This window comes from Lolium perenne, chromosome 2 (genome assembly GCF_019359855.2).
Source record: "Lolium perenne isolate Kyuss_39 chromosome 2, Kyuss_2.0, whole genome shotgun sequence".
Taxonomy (NCBI): Eukaryota; Viridiplantae; Streptophyta; class Magnoliopsida; order Poales; family Poaceae; genus Lolium; species Lolium perenne.
The window spans coordinates 17,544,732-17,562,299 of NC_067245.2; the positions used below are offsets into that span (position 1 = coordinate 17,544,732).

Here is a 17,568-nt window from a genome sequence, read left to right on the forward strand (position 1 = left end):
ATGCCGGTGAATTCGGCACTTCTGGTGCTGCCAACGCGAATGGCAGCGGTGGACGGGACTGGAGTGGCATTTCTCCTTGGTAAGTCCCGAGAGCTGGTCCTGACGGAGAGTACTGATGCCTCATGATTTCCTGGACCACCCGAAGAGCGACACGCTCCAAAGTGTTCACCAGGCTCTCAGAATGGCGGTGCAGCGAGTGAGCTACCAGGAAGTTAATCTCCTGACGCAGGGACCTGGTGCGTTCTTCTGACGGGGCGGACAGGTCCACTCCATCGAGCGCGCCTTCGGGTGAGAACCCTTTCCACCTGATGCCATGTGAGCGGGTTCTGTGAAAGGAGCCGATGAGGTCGGCTTCGAGGATTGCTTTGACCTCGTCATACTTCTTCTTGAGCTCCTCGGTCAGATCCTCGTACGTGACTGGGGTGCCTTCCGCCATCTCAGATGTAGATGGCGATGCGGTTGATGTCGAAGATTGTCCCACTGGGCGTGCCAGAATGTGTTGCGGTCAGAAACCCACCGGCGAGCAGCGACGGGCAACACAGTAGAGCCGGGAGGCTCCCAGGACTGCGGCTGGCCCTGGTCCCTCCGAGCGACGGCCCGCAAAGACTCGGCACGCACGTCCGATGCTGGTGCAAGGGCGTGCCACCTGACCTATACCTGGTCAGGAAGGTGATGGATGTGCCTCGCTTAGTTTCCTGCATGGCATACACGTAAACATTAAATACGAGCCTCGATCGGCTCTCAGGTTGTCCTGTGAATCGGCTCAAAGAGCCGATCCACCCATGATCCGTACGAGGTGTACGAATATATGGTGGTCCTGCTTGATCAAGATAAAGCTAAAGCGACCTACTACGATTTAGGGTTTTCACCACATAATCGAAACATCCTACTCGTGATTGAGCCCGGCGGCCACGCACGGTGATCGTAAACCGACCCTAGACAAGGCCTAAAAACCAACACGAGGTTGATCCCCGGAACATCCTGTCTAGGGCTAGCAAACTACACCCTACGCGCCACTGGATCCTTCAACCCGTTTGTAAGGCCTAACTATGCAGATATTAAACTAATCCTTGGAGAACAAGGAGCAATCATAACGGATCGGATCTACTAAATAACGATCAAGCGGGGTGCCGCCCTTACACCTAAGATAGGTGTAAGGGCGGCTAGACGTCTCAGGGTTGCACGACGATAGCATATGATACGATGAACAATGCTAACCCTAACACGCCTAAGATAACTACGTTGCTCGCCATCAAAAAGGCTTCAGTACGAGCAACGCATGGACAGCGAATAAACGTGTACTGCCTAGATCGCAAGATGCGATCTAGGCAGCATGATGCTTACCCGGAAGAAACCCTCGAGACAAGGGAGTTGGCGATGCGCCTATATTGGTTTGTGATGAACGTGATTGTTGTTTATTTCATAAACCCTAGATACATATTTATAGTCCGTAGACTTTCTAACGTGGGAATAATCCCAACCATGCACGGGTCAAACTCTAACTAACCGACACGTATCCTATCATATTTACAGATACACGGGCGAACTAGCCCAAACTTTGCATATAAGGCCGATTCATGTATTCCTTCCATGTATATTCTTCAAGCCCATCTTGATCGCGGCCCACCTCTGACTCGGTCAAATTCTGGTGATAACATAATGTTGACCAGGTTGACCAGAATAGTTTTGACAAGATGTGACTTTGAAACTATGAGAAGATAACCCTCATTTTGAAATCTCACAAATCTTCACCAAATTGACCACCACCACCACCATTCTTTTTCTTTAATTATATGTTTGAGATCCACCAAAAAGAATTTCAAAATTTGAAAAGAAGTTTCATGCGGCCATTGTGTCGAGCACCTTGCAGGCACAAATCTGGAAAGTTGACACATGCTATAAACCACTGGTTTTTGGGCTAAACCACTTTTGGTTTGTGATCATTGTGACCTCCTGCATCCCCTGCATCAGTGCATGTACTTGCTCTCGTCGATTAAAGTGTGGAGAGGGCAGCACTTTGGCCATGCCGTACCCATGCCGGCCACCCTCACTCCATTCCTCTCTGGTCCTCTCCAAACCACCTCACCATGTCTACTGCCATGCCTACACTCCCCTGAGCATGCTCGTACCAACCCTAAGCAAAACGACACACGCACTTGGCCAAACGTTGCACGCCGAGTACCATGCCACGACATGTCCACGCACGCGGTGAGCGCGCCCAGACGACGCCCTGGACGCGCCAGTACGCCTCTCGCCTGGAGCCTCTCGTCCTCCTCTCCCTCTCCCACTTGGCACACATGATCACCACGCCTACGGCTACCTCCTAGACATCCTCCCTAGCTCGCGCACGCCCCATCACCGTCGCCATGATCGACGCTCCGCCGTCCAGTACCGTCCTCGTCGCAGAAGCAACCCGAGCGCTCCCATCGTCCCCTGGACACTCCAGCTATACCCAGAGCCTCTCCTAGACGTCGCCTACACGATGCGCACCTCGCCTTGCCCTTTCGCAGCCCGTAGCGCCATTGTCGTCGTCGACCCCTTCGCCGCATCCACGGCCCTCTCACCAGCCTATAAATAGAGGAGATCCGAGCCACAATTCTTCAGAACATCTGCTCCCATCTCATCCTTGCCCCTTCTCCACCCACCAATTTGAACCCACCTCGCCGGAGCAGCTTCAATCGCAAGCTCGTCTCCGCCGGACTCCGCAGATCACCTACATCGACTGGAGCCGCCCCAAGCCTCGCCACTGTACCAGGAGCCACTACACCGTCGACAATGTCGCCTCGCACCTCTCCCTCGATTGCCGGCGGCCTGGAACGCTCCCCGACCCCCTACCTCCGCCGCCAGTACACCCTCCTCTCGCCGGAGAAGAAGAACGCCCTCAGTCGTCCGATCGCTTCCTAATCCAACGGCCGACGCTGCGTACCGTTTCGGTAAGGAAACCGGTCACTGATGCGTGGGACCGTATGTCAGCAGGCCCGCGTCGTTACTGTTCCAGTTTCGCTGTTCAAACCATTTCGGCCCATCTGTTTTCCCGCGCAGCCCAACAATTTAAACTTTGTAGTAATCCATTTCAGCACTTATTCAATTCTGGTCTGTGCTATAAATTGAATAGTTTTAAATCTACAAATCCAAATCTTGTGATTCAAAATGTTCTGGAAAGCTTATGATTTTATCTAGCCAACCCCACTGGTCTCAACCTCATATCTTGTCTAGATTTTGAATAGAAAAAATAACAAAACAGAGACTTTTCAGTATTCAAATAAATCTTAAAAATCAACCAATTTGAATTTTGAAGTGAATCCAATTGCAATAATTCACATTTAACCAACTCTAATTTAGTATGTAAAAATATAGCATAGGTTCTGTTCATGATCATGGACTAGAAGCAAAATATTGGCTATGTAGTCAATACTAGCCCATTTAAACTATTTCAAATTTTAGGAATTTAAATCTATGAGGTGTAGCACCTCATTTAAATCATTTTCACAAGTGATATGAAGTAATGTGATGACCTATACTGCATAGGTTCATACTTGCTCACTTGTGAAATTTAAGTCAAAATAGTATCCAAATTTGCACTGGTTATTTTAAATCACATGAGATGATAAATCTCATTTAAATTATTTTTCTCAAATGATAAGTGTGAAGTGTTGACCTTGGTCAACATGTGATCATACATGGTTATTTGAGAAGATTCAATGAGAGGAAATTATTTCTCACAAATTAAAAAGGAATCCTAACTCCAATTTCAATGAGAGGAAATTATTTTCCTAAGACCAAATAAGGAAACCCTAGCATAATTTTTGAATAAATGTTAAGTAGTGATGTTAGATCATTTGTGTGAGCCACTAAGGCTAATTAAGAGTACTTAAGTATTGTTTGGTGATTGTATCCTCGTATTCGTTTATAGACGCTAGTACTGGAGACTATCAAGAGGAGGAGGTATTCTACCAAGAAGAAGAGCAAGAACACTTTGATCACCTCACCAATCAATGCAAGCAAGACTAATGCAAGCTATTTTGTTGCAAGCTATTACCAATGCAAGATATATTAATGCAAAGCTCTACAAGAGCAAGGCACCTTTACATTTTACCTTTTTACTTTATGATCCTATCCCAAGTTTTACTTTACAAGCTTTACTTAATTTTACTTATCAAAGTTACTTTTTGATTTATGATTCACTTGGTTTAGTTATGGAGTAGTACAAGAGCATCACACTTAGCCTAGCAAGCTCCAAGATAGTTAGCACCCCTCATGACTAGTTGCTAGTGCTAAACATTAAAAGTGACTACTCTAGTTGGGAACTTGTGAAGTGAAATGACTTTTGAAAACCTTGGAATGATGAGTCTTTCTATGGAAAGCTTTTGAAGGTGAATTTGACTTGTGAATGACTTGGTGAAACTTACCAAAATCTGATGGTTGGGTTCGGATGCGATACCATTCCAATTTTACAAGTACCCCCACAATACCTGAATCTGGGTAAGGCTTAGCTGGAAACTTATGTATTTTAGTATGGGTTCCCTCTGAACAAGCATCATAGGGGTTATGCCGAGGCTGCCTCCATTGAATGTGAAATGACGTGAAGTGAGGTGAATGTCCTACCCAAGCCCTGTGCAGTTCCCGGGTTGACGGTTTGTTTTCACCGGGAGGCCAAGCTCATGGGGAGAGGTGCCTATACTAGGGTATGTAAATGAAAGGTTAAGATTGGTAGTTCGCGTACTGCGTACGATAAATCAGGGCCGATTACTCGACGAACTATTGCAATTGTTGTGGCACAAGTGTACAACCTCTGCAGAGTTAAACCTATTCGAATAGCCGCGTCCGCGGTTATGGACAGTTGGAAAGGCCATACTGTTCCGTCATCAGAACTTTTCCAAAAATATGAATGATGACTTGTGACTTGAATTGAAAGGTGACTTTGATTTGAATCACAACTGAGTTGTGGGAATGACACTAATGTTCCCACTTGAGTTAAGTTAGCCAAATGAAGGGGTTTTGGTTATTAAAGTGTTTACGAAATAAAACTGGCTTTATGGAAATGAAACTAGAGCTTAGAACCCCCTTATTATAGTTGATAGTATTTTACCTTAGTATTAGTTTGCGAGTACTTTAAAGTACTCATGGCTGTGTCCCTGGCTATTCAAATGGCCAGACTATGAAGGGGAGTACCAGAACCCGGAAGAAGGACAGCAGGACGTCTACGACAATTAGGACCACTCCTGACGTCGACAGTTGCCTGTGGAATAAATGGACCAAGACTGTTACTACTTCGCTTCAGCTACGTGATTTGTATTTGGATCTCTAGATCCCCTATGTTGTAATGAGACTGGATCATGTGATCCTTTATTTGTAAGACGATATTAGTATGTAATGAATGATGTGTTGTGATATCAATCTATTATGTCTCGCAAAAATAATATTCCTGGGATTGCGAGGAATGGCATAATAGGCATCTGGACTTAAAAATCCGGGTGTTGACATCACGGTTCTTCTTTTGCTGGTGTAGGAGAATTGCTGTAGCTGCGAGATCTCCGCTTGTGTCGTCATTGGCGGCAGTATGATCCTGGCGATGGTGATCATGTCATCCAAAGTCAGTTTGTTTGCATTGACCAAGCAAGTGAGCTTGTGCCGCAGCAGTCCTCCTCTCTGCAATCCACCTATAAAGGCGTGCATAGCTGTGCGGTTGTCAACGTTCTCGCACTCGTTCCTGGTTTGCAACCATCGGGTGAGGAAGCTCCTTGATGTTTCACCCTTCTTCTGGATACATGCATGTAGGTCGCTTGTCGTGGCAGGTCTCTTATAGGTGCCCCTGAAGTGTTTCTCGAAGGCGTTTTTCAGGTCGAACCAGCAAAAGATGGAGTTCTTCTCGAGGTCACTGAGCCAGATCCGGGCTGGACCTACAAGGTACAGCTGGAGCATGCGGCAGGCGATGTTAGGGGTTCCTCCGGCGAAGGTTACAACATTATAGTAATCCTCGATCCAGGTATCCAGCCTTTCGGTGCCATCATAATGCTTCAGGTTTCCGGGTAACTTGAGGTTCATCCTTGGCTTTGGTTCCTCTCGAATCATCCTGCCAAAGCACTTTGGGCTGATGTAGTCAGTTCTGTACTCGTTGAGGCGTTCCCGAGCATCGCGTGGGCCGCCGCCAGGGGTTCTTGAGCGAGAGCGAGATCTCCGACCTCCGCCTCCGCCTCCGCCTCCGCCTCCACCTCCTCCACTTGGCGGTCGTGAGGGAGACCTGCGAGGGGGCCTGTAAGATTTTTTTCTTCCGCCCTCAGATTCCCGGCGTTCTTCCCGCGGCTCGCTCCGGCTTCGGTGGCTACCTTCACCTTGGTGATAGTCGCCTCCGTCGTTCTGGCTTCGGCGGGGCTCCGGCTCGCGTCCTTCGTTCCGACTCCTCCTGGGCTCGGGCTCGCGATCATTGTTCCGGCTCCTTCTGGGCTCAGGCTCGCGATCGTTGTTCCGGCTTCGGTGGGGTTCCGGCGTACGCTCCCGGTTCCCGTTCCTCGGAGGCAACACGTTGTCGCGGATATTGATTCCACCAGCCCCATGAGGCCTAGTGTTTCCGGCTGGACTAGGGTGACGAGGGGGTGGAGGACGCGGGTACCCGTTAGGCGGAGGTGACGGGTTCCGGTACTTGTCCCTACCAGTGTACATTGCATCCTTTCCCTTCTTCGGATCTGACGGAGGCGTCTTTGACGGTATGGGGATCGGATTTGGGTGTTCTCTGGTTTTCCTTCTGCACTCCGTTGATCCGGTGCGCGATTCGTCATCGTGATGACGATTGTCGTGGGCGTCCTTCTGCGCGGTAGACACACAGTGATCCGGGTTGGATTCCAACCTACGCGAAGTATCTGCCTTGCTCTGCTGCTTCATTGCTGAGGCAACGAGCGTACGGACGTAGTCAATATCAATCTCCTCGTCCTTGTTTTTCAAGATCTCCGCAGCCTTTTTCATGTTATCCTTTGGAGTTGCGAATGGTTGTTGCTCGGTGGGAGTTGCGAAGGTGATCTTGCGGGGAGCTACAACTTCTCGTCTGATTATATCGGCCTCCTGTTGAGCTTCGTTGATCTTGTCCTCCCAGTGCTTCCGGAGTTGCTTGACTTTTTCCAGTGATTCGTCAACCTGGCGTTCTCGCTTGAGGAAATTATCCACGAAGTGCGCGGCCTCTTTCCTCTCATCCAGCATTGCTGCTGCAGTGGTGGCGAATTTTTCGGCTGTTGCCAGCATCTCCTGCCTCTTGGCTTCTAGAGCTTCCGGATCTGCTGCGTCATCAGGAGTTATAGGCTTGTTGAGGATCTCCAAATGTGCGATTGCATCCATGCCTGCCTGCTCAACCAGTTCTTCTGGGGACAGGACTTCCTTACGCGGTCTTTCCCGCGATAGCGGAGATCCTGCGTTGGACGGCTGCGGGTCGGATTGTGTATTCTCATCTTCCTCTTCCTGGTGATCCAGCGCTGCTAAGGTTGCGAGAACCTGCTTAGGAGGAGCAGATTCCGCCTCAGCTGCTTCTTCATCCTCCAACTCCTTAGTGAGGCGGTTGTATTCTTCTGTGTCCATAGTGGAGGCATCGTCGGAGATCGGGCTGAGGTTGCCCAGGATTGAATCCTCTGCTTCTCCGGCATCCTCTGGCTGTTCCGGGGCGTCGCTGTCTCCGACAACTTCTTGTTGTTCCGGAGCGTCACCGGCTCCGACAGCCTCGTCCTGCATGGGTCCAGCATCTTCCTGAAGAAGGGCGGTTCCAGCGGTATGTGCGAGGAAGTGCACGAAGTGGCACCTTTGCTTTTCTAACACCTGGGAGACCCAGGCGGATCTGCATTGGTCTTCCACCTTTGTTTCCTGCTCAGGGGCGGATTGGGTGGGTTTTGATTTTTTTTAGATCTAAGGCGGAATCTTCCTCAGGAAGTTCCTGCATTTCAGATCGGACCTTCGCGACTGCGTCCTGCTCAGCGGCGGTCGCGTCAGCGTTACTTACCAGTGTGTTTCCGTCGGAATCAATGGTCTCGCCGATGAAGAGGTGTATCCCGCTGATCGGGATGATGGAGAGCTTGACGGGGTTTGTCTTAGCCGGAATCCAGCACTCATCCTCAGGGACGATCGGAAAGTTCCCAGCGTACTTGACGCGCCCCACGGCGATGGTGTCGCCGATGCCTCCGAAGGTAGAACCCTCCCGGTTCCGGCCTCCAGACGCCACAGGCCCCACGGTGGGCGCCAACTGTCGTTGCCTATTCGACGGTACTCCAAAGGAGGGATCCTCATGGAGGGGAGAAGAAGTAGGGGCCATTGGGCGGAGAGTCCTCGAGACGGTGGTACACGATTTACCCAGCTTCGGACCACCTGCACGATGGCAAGGCCTACTGCTACTTGTCTGGAATTATCTGAGCGATTTCGCGTTGTTACAATGAGTTGTGGTTGTGCCTCTAAGGCTCTCAGGATCCGGCTTATAAAGGCGCACGGATCTAGGGTTTACATGGAGAGTCCTAGCCGGATTACAAGTTGCCTACTACGGTACAATATCTTGCCGCGTACGTCAAGGATCCGTCTTCCATCTACGTCGTACTGGATCCGGGTTCCTCATGGCCTCTACGGATCCGGCTTCCTCCGAAGGTCGGTTAGTATCCAGCTTCCTGATCCTGGACTGGACTTCATCCTTAATGATCAACAGCTGAGCCGCCCGATAGGCCACATGCCACATCACCGTCTGTGGGCCATCCGGGCTTGCCGGATCTAGGCACTGTCGATGGTACATTCATGAAGTATACCCACAACACCGATGTAAGAGTTTTAGCTATTTTTAATACAAACTAGATACAAATTAAAATGAGCGAACATACTCACTAAAATACGTCTAGATATATGTAATTTTAGGACAATCTAAAAAAAATCTTATAATAGTGAACAGAGGTAGTAGACGAGATTTATTGTGAACTCTCATGCACGATCCACGTTCCCTTTTTCAGAAAGTCTCCAAAACTCGTTTTGCCTTTATAATAGCGAACAGAGGTAGTGGACCGCCAACTCGTTTAGCCCAAACGCATGAAAAAATGAAGAGAGGAGCGGCCCATTGGACCCTATAAAATCTATCGCAACCGACCAACCCTAACTCTTGCCGTTCCTATCTTCCTGGGCTCTCCGGCGAACGCCACAGCGACAAGCTTCTTCTTCGTCGATCAAGGTTCGGACTTGCTATCTTTTCCCCATCTCTACTTCTAGCTAGCTAGTGGTCGTGTTCATATTCATGCGTTGTGTCCGCGATCTCTAGAGCCTGCTCTCAGGGTAGGATTAATGGAAGCTGTTAGATCCTACGATTGTTTAGAGAGAACATTATAAGAGTTCAACGTTTTTCTTGCGGATATGACTGTTCTGTTCATCTAGAGAACTTTGTAGATATCAGTTCTTGCCTTTTCTCGATAAGAAAGGTAACCTCCGGTCTCTACATTGATTGATCCCCATAACCATCTAGAGAACTTTGTAGATATCAGTTCTTGCTTTTTCCGTAGGTCTAGGATTATTGCATAACCATTATTATTAGAAGAGAGGAACGAACGCGTATTCATCAACAAGTCCTCTCTACCGTCGGTCGTCATGCACAAGATCTGGGAAGAAGGAAAAGATTGGATCCTTGCAGGCGCTAAGAGCCTGGCAGATCTTGTTAGCTGAGTTCCCTTTCGGGGCGGCGATGTTCCGCCCCACCCCTTTTTTCCGTTTTAATTGCTCTTTCTATGTACCTGTTTGCTTCTCCTATATCAATATAACGCAAAAGCTTTTTTGCCTGTTTCAAAATTTTTTTATTAGAAATAACAAATAAGTCGAAGCCAAACAAAGTTGACTTTAGAAGGAAAAATATCCCGAGGCCGTATGCCTCGCAACAGTAACTTCACTAGCCTACCACTAACCATAAGGTAACTCTTAGCCTAAGCCTTCAAGCATGACTTGATGCTACCGAGAAACATGACTTGACGCCTCTGGATGAGACGTCGTAGTAGCCCTCCTCGCTAGGCATGGCTTGACAAATCCAGAAATGATGCAATGCGTAGCACCCTCCAATCGGATCAAACCCGATCTGGGCAGCCCATACAACTACTGGTCTCAGCGGTCCAAGAATACGATGTCCCAAACTGCCATCTACCTCGAGTCCTCGACACATGGAGCTGAAGGCCATCACCATCTCGAAGATCTAGCCACCACACCATCCACATGACAACAGCTCTGCCACCGAAGAGTCAGGTAGGTGCCCCAATTCCAAAACTCATGCGCCGCCAACAGAAGGGGCATATGCTGCCACAGTGCGCCGCACATACAACGTGTGTGGCATGCAACCGTATGGCCATCACCTAGACGTTGAAGCGAGATCAACTACCTCGAAGATGCCAGTAGATCTGAAAGACATGCAAGATCCGCCATCCTCTCATGCTCGTCCCCCTTCCTCGCTTTTGTAGCCAATCGCCACGGCGGAAAAGCTGATGCCCTGGCCGCTACACCAACATGGGAGAACTACTGGCACCTTTGCACCCTACCCTCCTGCATCACCCCAACATCATCCCATTGTTGCATCTCCTAGTGCATCAAACCAACGGAGATTAGGGTCGCTACCCGGACTTGACGTGTTGCAAACGCATAGGAAGATGCGGACAAGATCCCCCATCAATGGATCTTTTTTTTCATGAGACTGTCAGGAGATTACATAGTAACATACCTACCGCCCCCATCATAGGCGCCGGGTTGCCAACAGCGAGGAGAGAGGAAGGAAGGTGGCGGCTTGGTCGAGCAGCAGCCTCCAAAAGGGCCCACAAGGGTTCTCTCCTAGGTCGCCTGAAGGGGATGACTTAAGGAACGCCTTTATCGATAGAGGTTCTTGTTATATATATATACCTGTCGCGGAAAAAAATTGATACTTTATCTTTTGTATGCAGTATTGGTCAGCCTTTAATACTGTACTAGGAAGTAATGCGCGGCGGCACACCGCGCCTTTGGATGTTAGATTGTATAATATCTGGATTGTTGAAGTGGTGCCAACATGCTGTTGTGAAATCATTGCTGGAGTAAGCTAAAAGTGCTATTGTAGCGTCATGGTTTAAAATTATCGTAAACAGATGAAAAAACATAGTAGTATAGACAAAAAGATACCTGGTGGTCTTGACTCTTGAGGCAGTGGAAAAAATCGGATTCTATGTAGTAGTAGTACCAGTGCAGTGTAAGCTACAGTGCCCGAAGTGAATCTTTCTGTGTTTGTTCTACAACGTAAATAAAAGCTGGACGAACGCATCTGGTGTTAATCTTAGTTTGTGGTCGATACATTGTAGCAACTCTGAAGAGCGCCCTAGCTTCTCCAACATTTAGTCTTGTGAGCTGAGTTGGCATTTGCTGGTTATCGTTTCTATTTCAGTAGACAGGGTATGTCAGTTAATTGAGAACTATATATTCTCTTCAATGTACAGAACTGAGTGAACCATGTAATTTTTCCGGATCTCAAGACTTAACTTCGCAAATTTTTCCCCCAGGGTTATGTTCTGTATAAACAATTCATTTGGGAAGCTTCTCTGCTTTTCTAGATACCGCGTTCTTGTTTCTACTACCTCTGTATGTTAGAATTGTTGTCGTTTTTGTGCATTGTTCTCCAGGCTAATAAAAGGTTTTTCCGTTTATGATTTTGTACTCATTCAGACAGAATGCATCTCTTTGTGAAGAGCCCCACCGGCAGGACAATCTGCCTCAAGGTCAAACGATCAGATACCCTCCATACTGTGAAGGCAAAGATTCAGGAACAGCTGCACTGCCTTTTCTTTGACGGAGTGCAGCTAGAGGAGGACAACCTTACATTGGCTGATTATGGCATCAAGCATGAGTCCACACTCGACCTCCAAGAAAGAATGCAAATCTATGTAATGGAGACGCTGGCAGGTAGGACCATCACGCTTGAGGTTGACAGCTTGGATACCATTGACACTGTCGAGTCCAAGATTCAATATATTCAGGGATTTCCCAAGGATCGCCAGTGCCTCATCTTTGCCAATAAACAGCTGGTGGACGAGAGCACCTTGGCAGACCTCAACATTTGCAAGGACTCCACTCTTCTCCTTGTCCTCCTCCCGGCGGTCCACCACCCGGCCATCCACTACCCGGACGGTCCAGGAGATAAAATGCGCATCTTCGTGAGGGAGCTAAAAGGAAAGACCATCACGCTTCAGGTTGAGAGGACAGAAATCATCGACAATGTCAAGATGAAGATCTATCAGGTGGACGGCTGTCGTCCGGCACAGCAACGCCTCCTATTTGCCGGTCGGCAGCTGGAGAACGACCGCACCCTGGCGGACTATACGATTCGGAAGGACGATACCCTCCATTTGGTGCTCTGCCTTTGTGGTTGTTGAGATGGTCATCGGGACGTCTGACAAGTATTTTTGCAGCCCTTTTTCTCTCTACTAGTGGTGTTTTATCGGTAGAACTATTGTTACACTCGTTCCAGTGGCGTGCTATCCGGAACTATCATTCTGAATTTCTGATACGTTAATGGTATTTTTTTTAATCCGGCTTTTTCTCGCACTATGTTAGCGTTAGCTCGCTTTTTGCTATCTTGCCACACGAGTTTTGCTTAGAAGCTTGACTCCATACTACACACACACCTCACAATCGGGGCCACGTGCAATGTCTCGCAACACTCGATAAGCAATGTTCGATAGGATAGATCGCAAAAGAAGAGGGGTTACAAGGGGAATGCAAGTTATACCTAAGATATTAGGCGGTGATGAACACACAACTTGCGATGATGGCGGTGATGTCAAGAGTACGGTTGCAAGTCCGGGGTGCCGACGATGTCGTCGCTTGCTTCGTAGCTGCGGATTAGTGTCACAAACAAGGCACTCAAACCGGAACAAGCAAACATAAGTTAGCGGAAGAAATGGGTCAAAGTAGCTTGGCGGTGGTATGCCGGTGGTGGGAGGTGTCGATGCTCTTGCGGTTGCGGCGGTGGTTGCGGGGCCGCGGTGGTGTTTCCTGGTGGTTTGGGGATGGTTGCGGTGCTTGCCGGTGGTGGAGAGGGGTGGCGGTGGTCGGCGGGGGAGTTGGTGCTGTGGCACCCGGCCTGGGGCCCGGTTGACCAGCTCCTGGGCCGGCCTGGCCGGTCTGCCGCCCGTTTGACCGGGTTCTGGGCCGGCCGGGCCGGTCTGCCGCCCGGTTGGCGCCCGGTCTGCCGCCCGGTTGACCGGGTTCTGGGCTGGCCGGTCCGGTCTGCCGCCCGGTTGACCGGATTTCAACCGGATCGCGCGTTTTCTCTCTCCTGTTCTTGAGCCAAACTCGTCTAAATCGACCCAAATCGAAGGGAAACGATGGAATTGGGGGCTAAACGTTGGGGAAATAGTAAATCAAGCACAACAACATCAAATCCATGGACCAAAATCACTCAAAACGCAACGAAATCGCAGATCCGTCCAAAGGCAAATTAGGGCTATTTTTGGGGATTTTTTGGAAAATTTTTAGAGACGAAATTGGGTGGGTGGAGGGTCAAATCCGCGGAAACCAAAGGCTGCTGATACCATATGATGAGGTCTAAGACCCCGTTTGTGGCCCGATCTCGCGGTTGACCCAAGATCCGAAGGGGAAAAGGCGGGAGAGCGCGAAGAACTCGAGGAACACGAAGAACACGAGGACACACGCACGCACACCAACCCGATACAACCGATGCTTACCCTCGTGGCTCGATGGACCACGCCGAATAGAATCACCCACGGAAGAGACCGCGGTAGAATTCCGAGGTGAGAGACCGGTGTTGGAGACGGAGATCGGTGAGGGAGAGAGAGTGCACACACTAGAATCTCACTCACGAATCCAAATCAACAACAAGGGTGGCCCTGATTACAGAGGGATGAAACCCTAGGGAGACAAAGCTCAAAGTCATGTTTAAGCTATCATCTTGTCCAAAGAGCTAAGGGGGCGACCTGGGTGCTTATATAGGCATACAAGGCAGCTTGGGTCGAACAGGTAAGTGGTGGACCGACTCGGGCCGTTCCGGTCGAGTCGAACCCGCGAAATCCGGTCCAGGGGCCGGTCAACCGGACCATCCGGTCCAAACCGGACAAGGGACCGGGCGGCAACCGGAAACGTCGCAGAAGTCGTCATCGGCGCGTCGCTCGGGTGAAACCGGGGCTGCCCGGTCTGGGGCCCGGTCTGACCGGCCTGGCCGGTCTGGGGCCCGGTTGGCCGGCCCCTGGGCCGGCTGGCCCTCCTCCTCCCGCCTCTTCTTCCTCTTCCTTCTTCTTCCTTCGTCCTTGCGCCATGGGAGTTCCTACTTGTCGATGTCGGCAGCTGTAGACACCACGATGATAGGCATGAGGTAGCGTACCATTCAAGTTGGTGTTGAGATCGACCATAGAGAGGAAGGAGTTCACCTTGACATATATGGCGGGGGTTTGTGTTGTTGATCCACTTGGGGGACCATTTGGCCATGGTGTAGCGTCGACGATAGACGGGGCTGCATCATCAAGATAAAAAGCGTGAGATGCCAGTGAAGAGTCTCTGGGTCTGCCTGGCGGTTGATTGAGAAATATAGTCCGCAGTGCCTTGCACTGAAATTCGATCCGACTCAAAATCGAATGTGCTTTGTTCTGCCCCAAACCCCTCCCATTCCCAATCTTCACAGGCATTGGACTCAACATAGAGAAAGGATGAGGAGGAAGAGACAAACGTTTCTCTATTCTGGCTTCCCTTAAAAGCCTATCTTATTTTTTAAAAAAAATAAATGAAAGTAACCTCTCTATTCTCATTTCCTCTATTATCATGGGTGGAAGAACGAAAATAGACGATTCTTAAAAAAATGGAATTCGAACGTACTCCCCTTCGTTTCAGAATAATAGATGTTCAAGGTTTATTCTAAGTCAAACTTAGTGAAGTTTGCCACAATTAATAGTAAAATATGTCAGCAATACCAACAACTCAAATCTATATGGTACGGAAATTTGTCCGAATAAAACGAATTTGGTGTTTTAGATGCCTTTTTTGAAAAATTATACTTACACATATGGATGTGGGTGTTTTGGTCACCGTCCATTTTGCTTTGAGACTTGGATAAAATGAGGAGAGAGAAAGGTATCTTTTCATCTACCCAGGCGAGCGAGAATCTCGAGAAATAAATCGATGGTCCATAACACACCCACACCCATGCGTGCTAACACAAAATCCATTCTCTTTTTTTAGAAAATGTTGCTCAACATTAAATAGAAGAATGCAGTCGTCACTACTCCCAACTGGCCGCCGACCAGCCCGCAGAGACGAGGCCTCACATATTTTGATATTCACACACGTGAGAGGAACGCCCACTGCACCGCCTCGCCTAGCCGACACGGGTTGTGACCAATAACCTTCGCCTACCACCTCCCCTTCCGGCCTCTATCTTCCACCGGCGTTAGCGGTTGCTGTCAGGCGAAGCCCGTGCGGGGGTGGCAAGGTCCCCTTCCATGGAGGCGGCAAGGATTTCCCACTCTCTGGCTACGGAGGGATATTTTATGATTTGCCACACTTTTCTTGAAAGTGTCTATTATTTGCCACATGACCACCACATGTCAGTGACACATAAAATGACAAATGATAGAAGTGCAAAGAAAATTGTGGCAAATTATAAAATCTGGCGTCATTACCCTATCGATGACATCGTCGTAGGAGGCATAGGGGGATTTTATAATGTTGAGCAATGGCATAAGTTGGCCAAGCCGATGAGTTAGAAGGACTGTAGAACCCAAGCCCAATCAGCATTTTCCTTGGAGCTGCATTGCGGTCGCCGAATGCTCCGTAACCCGGTTTGGTGGTGGCGTCGGGGTCGGGCGCGGGTGGAGAAGAGAATGAGGCCTGTGGGTGGAGAAGAGACCGAGGAGCGGATAAAGGGGATACCTACGCCCAGCTGACAGCTCGTTCACCTGGTGACAAGTGATTGTATGCTCGATTTAGTAGAGTGGAGTTTTGATCAGTCAGACTCTTGAGTCTTGATGGAGGAAGAAGAACAGATCCAGCTTAGAACATTCAGTAATTCTCGCAGGCAGCCATGACGAGATCTTATTATATAGAGGATAGAGCTGTATTGAGTTCTAATCTTTTCTGTTAGGTATGAGCATTGAGCTTACCCGACACATGATACATCCATACGAATTTTACCCTCGGTATCGGCATCAGCATGGCATTGTCTACATAGTTGGTTTGCTACTTGCAGTTTGAAAGCCGACCTGACACTGAAACTGCCAGTAAACATGGAGCAATCTTGCCGTGAAAGGACTGCATTAACAAAGACGGGTATTAGCTAGCTCTAGCAAGGAGCTGTGTTTTGGATGGTCAAATTCTCTTTCCGCGCTTGATTTAACACAGGCTCATCATTCGGCTAGTCTTGAGATGGACTATAAAAAGTCATTCTCCTTTTCTTACATTGATTCGAAATTCACTGCATGGCCCTGCTGACTATATTTCTCAATCAAACAATGCCAAGGCAGATCGACTTAGGGACCCTTAATATAGTGTCTCACAGGTTTTTCAGAACAACAGGTAATAAACGCATTGACATACCGAATGATATTACTGATAGCACACCATTACTCGTCTAATAACCACGCGTATGCCTCTCAACAACCACATAGGCAGATGAACATGTCCAGCACATCTCCCTCCTCAATGTTATAGTCTGCCACCTTGCGGTGGCCCTCGAGTGACATGCCATCAAAGAAGAACCGTTGCTGTATTGGGCGAGTACCCTTCGCCTCATAGATCTTCATTGAGATACTATTGATAGTATCTGAGCTCTCTACCTTAAGAGGGATTTTCTTTGGAGCCTGCGTCGCCACGAAGATGAGCATGCTACCTCTTGTACTGGCCCGTTGGAGGACAAGGAGAATGGTGGACTCCTTGCAAATATTGAGGTCTGCCAAGGTGTCGTCATCCTTGAGCTGTTTGTTGGCAAAGATTAGGCACTGCTGCCCCTTGGGAAAGCCTTCGTTGTCTTGAATCTTGGACTTCACCTTGTCAATGGTATCTAAGCTGTCAACCTCAAGAATGATGGTCCTGCCCGCTAGCGTGTCCATTACATAGATTTGCATACTTTCTTGGAGGTCAAGCGTGGATTGATGCTCGATGCCATAATCAGCCAATGTGAGGTTGTCCTCAAGCTGCACTCCATCAAAGAAAAGGCGATGTTGTTCCTGAATCTTTGCCTTCACAGTACTGAGGGTATCTGTTTTGTTGACCTTGAGGCAGATCTTCGTGCCAGTGGGACTCTTCACAAAGAGGTGCATTCTGAACGATGACACACATATATTAGGCAAAAACTGCTTTTGTTAGGCTAAATGTAGAACAATGCGCAAAATGTCAATAATTCCAGAAGATAGTAGAGTATAAGCAAGAAGTTATCTAAAATAGTACTTCATCCGATCCATAATAAGTGTCGAGGTTTTAGTTTATATTTGTCCCCACACTTATTATGGATCAGAGGGAATAGAACCGTAGAGGCAATAACATAAATCTTCTGAATAAATACTTACTAATTTACCAAGCCAGTAAGCGTATCATGATAGTTAAGTCTTAAGAATTAAGAAC

General features: G+C 48.6%; 2 protein-coding genes across 2 annotated transcripts in view; one reads left to right on the forward strand and one right to left on the reverse strand.

Annotated features, from left to right (window-relative positions):
* LOC127329780 (polyubiquitin-like) overlaps positions 1-12,479 on the forward strand; it is a 218,965-nt gene extending 206,486 nt beyond the window's left edge. Inside the window, exon 4 of the mRNA XM_051356228.2 lies at positions 11,873-12,479. Within this exon, the coding sequence (XP_051212188.2) occupies positions 11,873-12,374 (502 nt within the window). The 3' untranslated portion in view covers positions 12,375-12,479. The remainder of the gene's footprint in view (positions 1-11,872) is intronic.
* Positions 12,480-16,412: 3,933 nt separating this feature from the next.
* Positions 16,413-17,267, reverse strand: LOC127331340 (polyubiquitin 11). Its single transcript, XM_051357458.2, has one exon. It carries the CDS (start codon positions 17,265-17,267, stop codon positions 16,602-16,604), a length of 666 nt encoding a protein of 221 aa, XP_051213418.1. The 3' UTR covers positions 16,413-16,601.
* Between the last annotated feature and the right edge of the window lie 301 nt (positions 17,268-17,568).

Bases quoted from the DNA above. Each gene is read 5' to 3' on its own strand.
- LOC127331340 (XM_051357458.2), bottom strand. From the start codon at position 17,267: ATGCACCTCTTTGTGAAGAGTCCCACTGGCACGAAGATCTGCCTCAAG.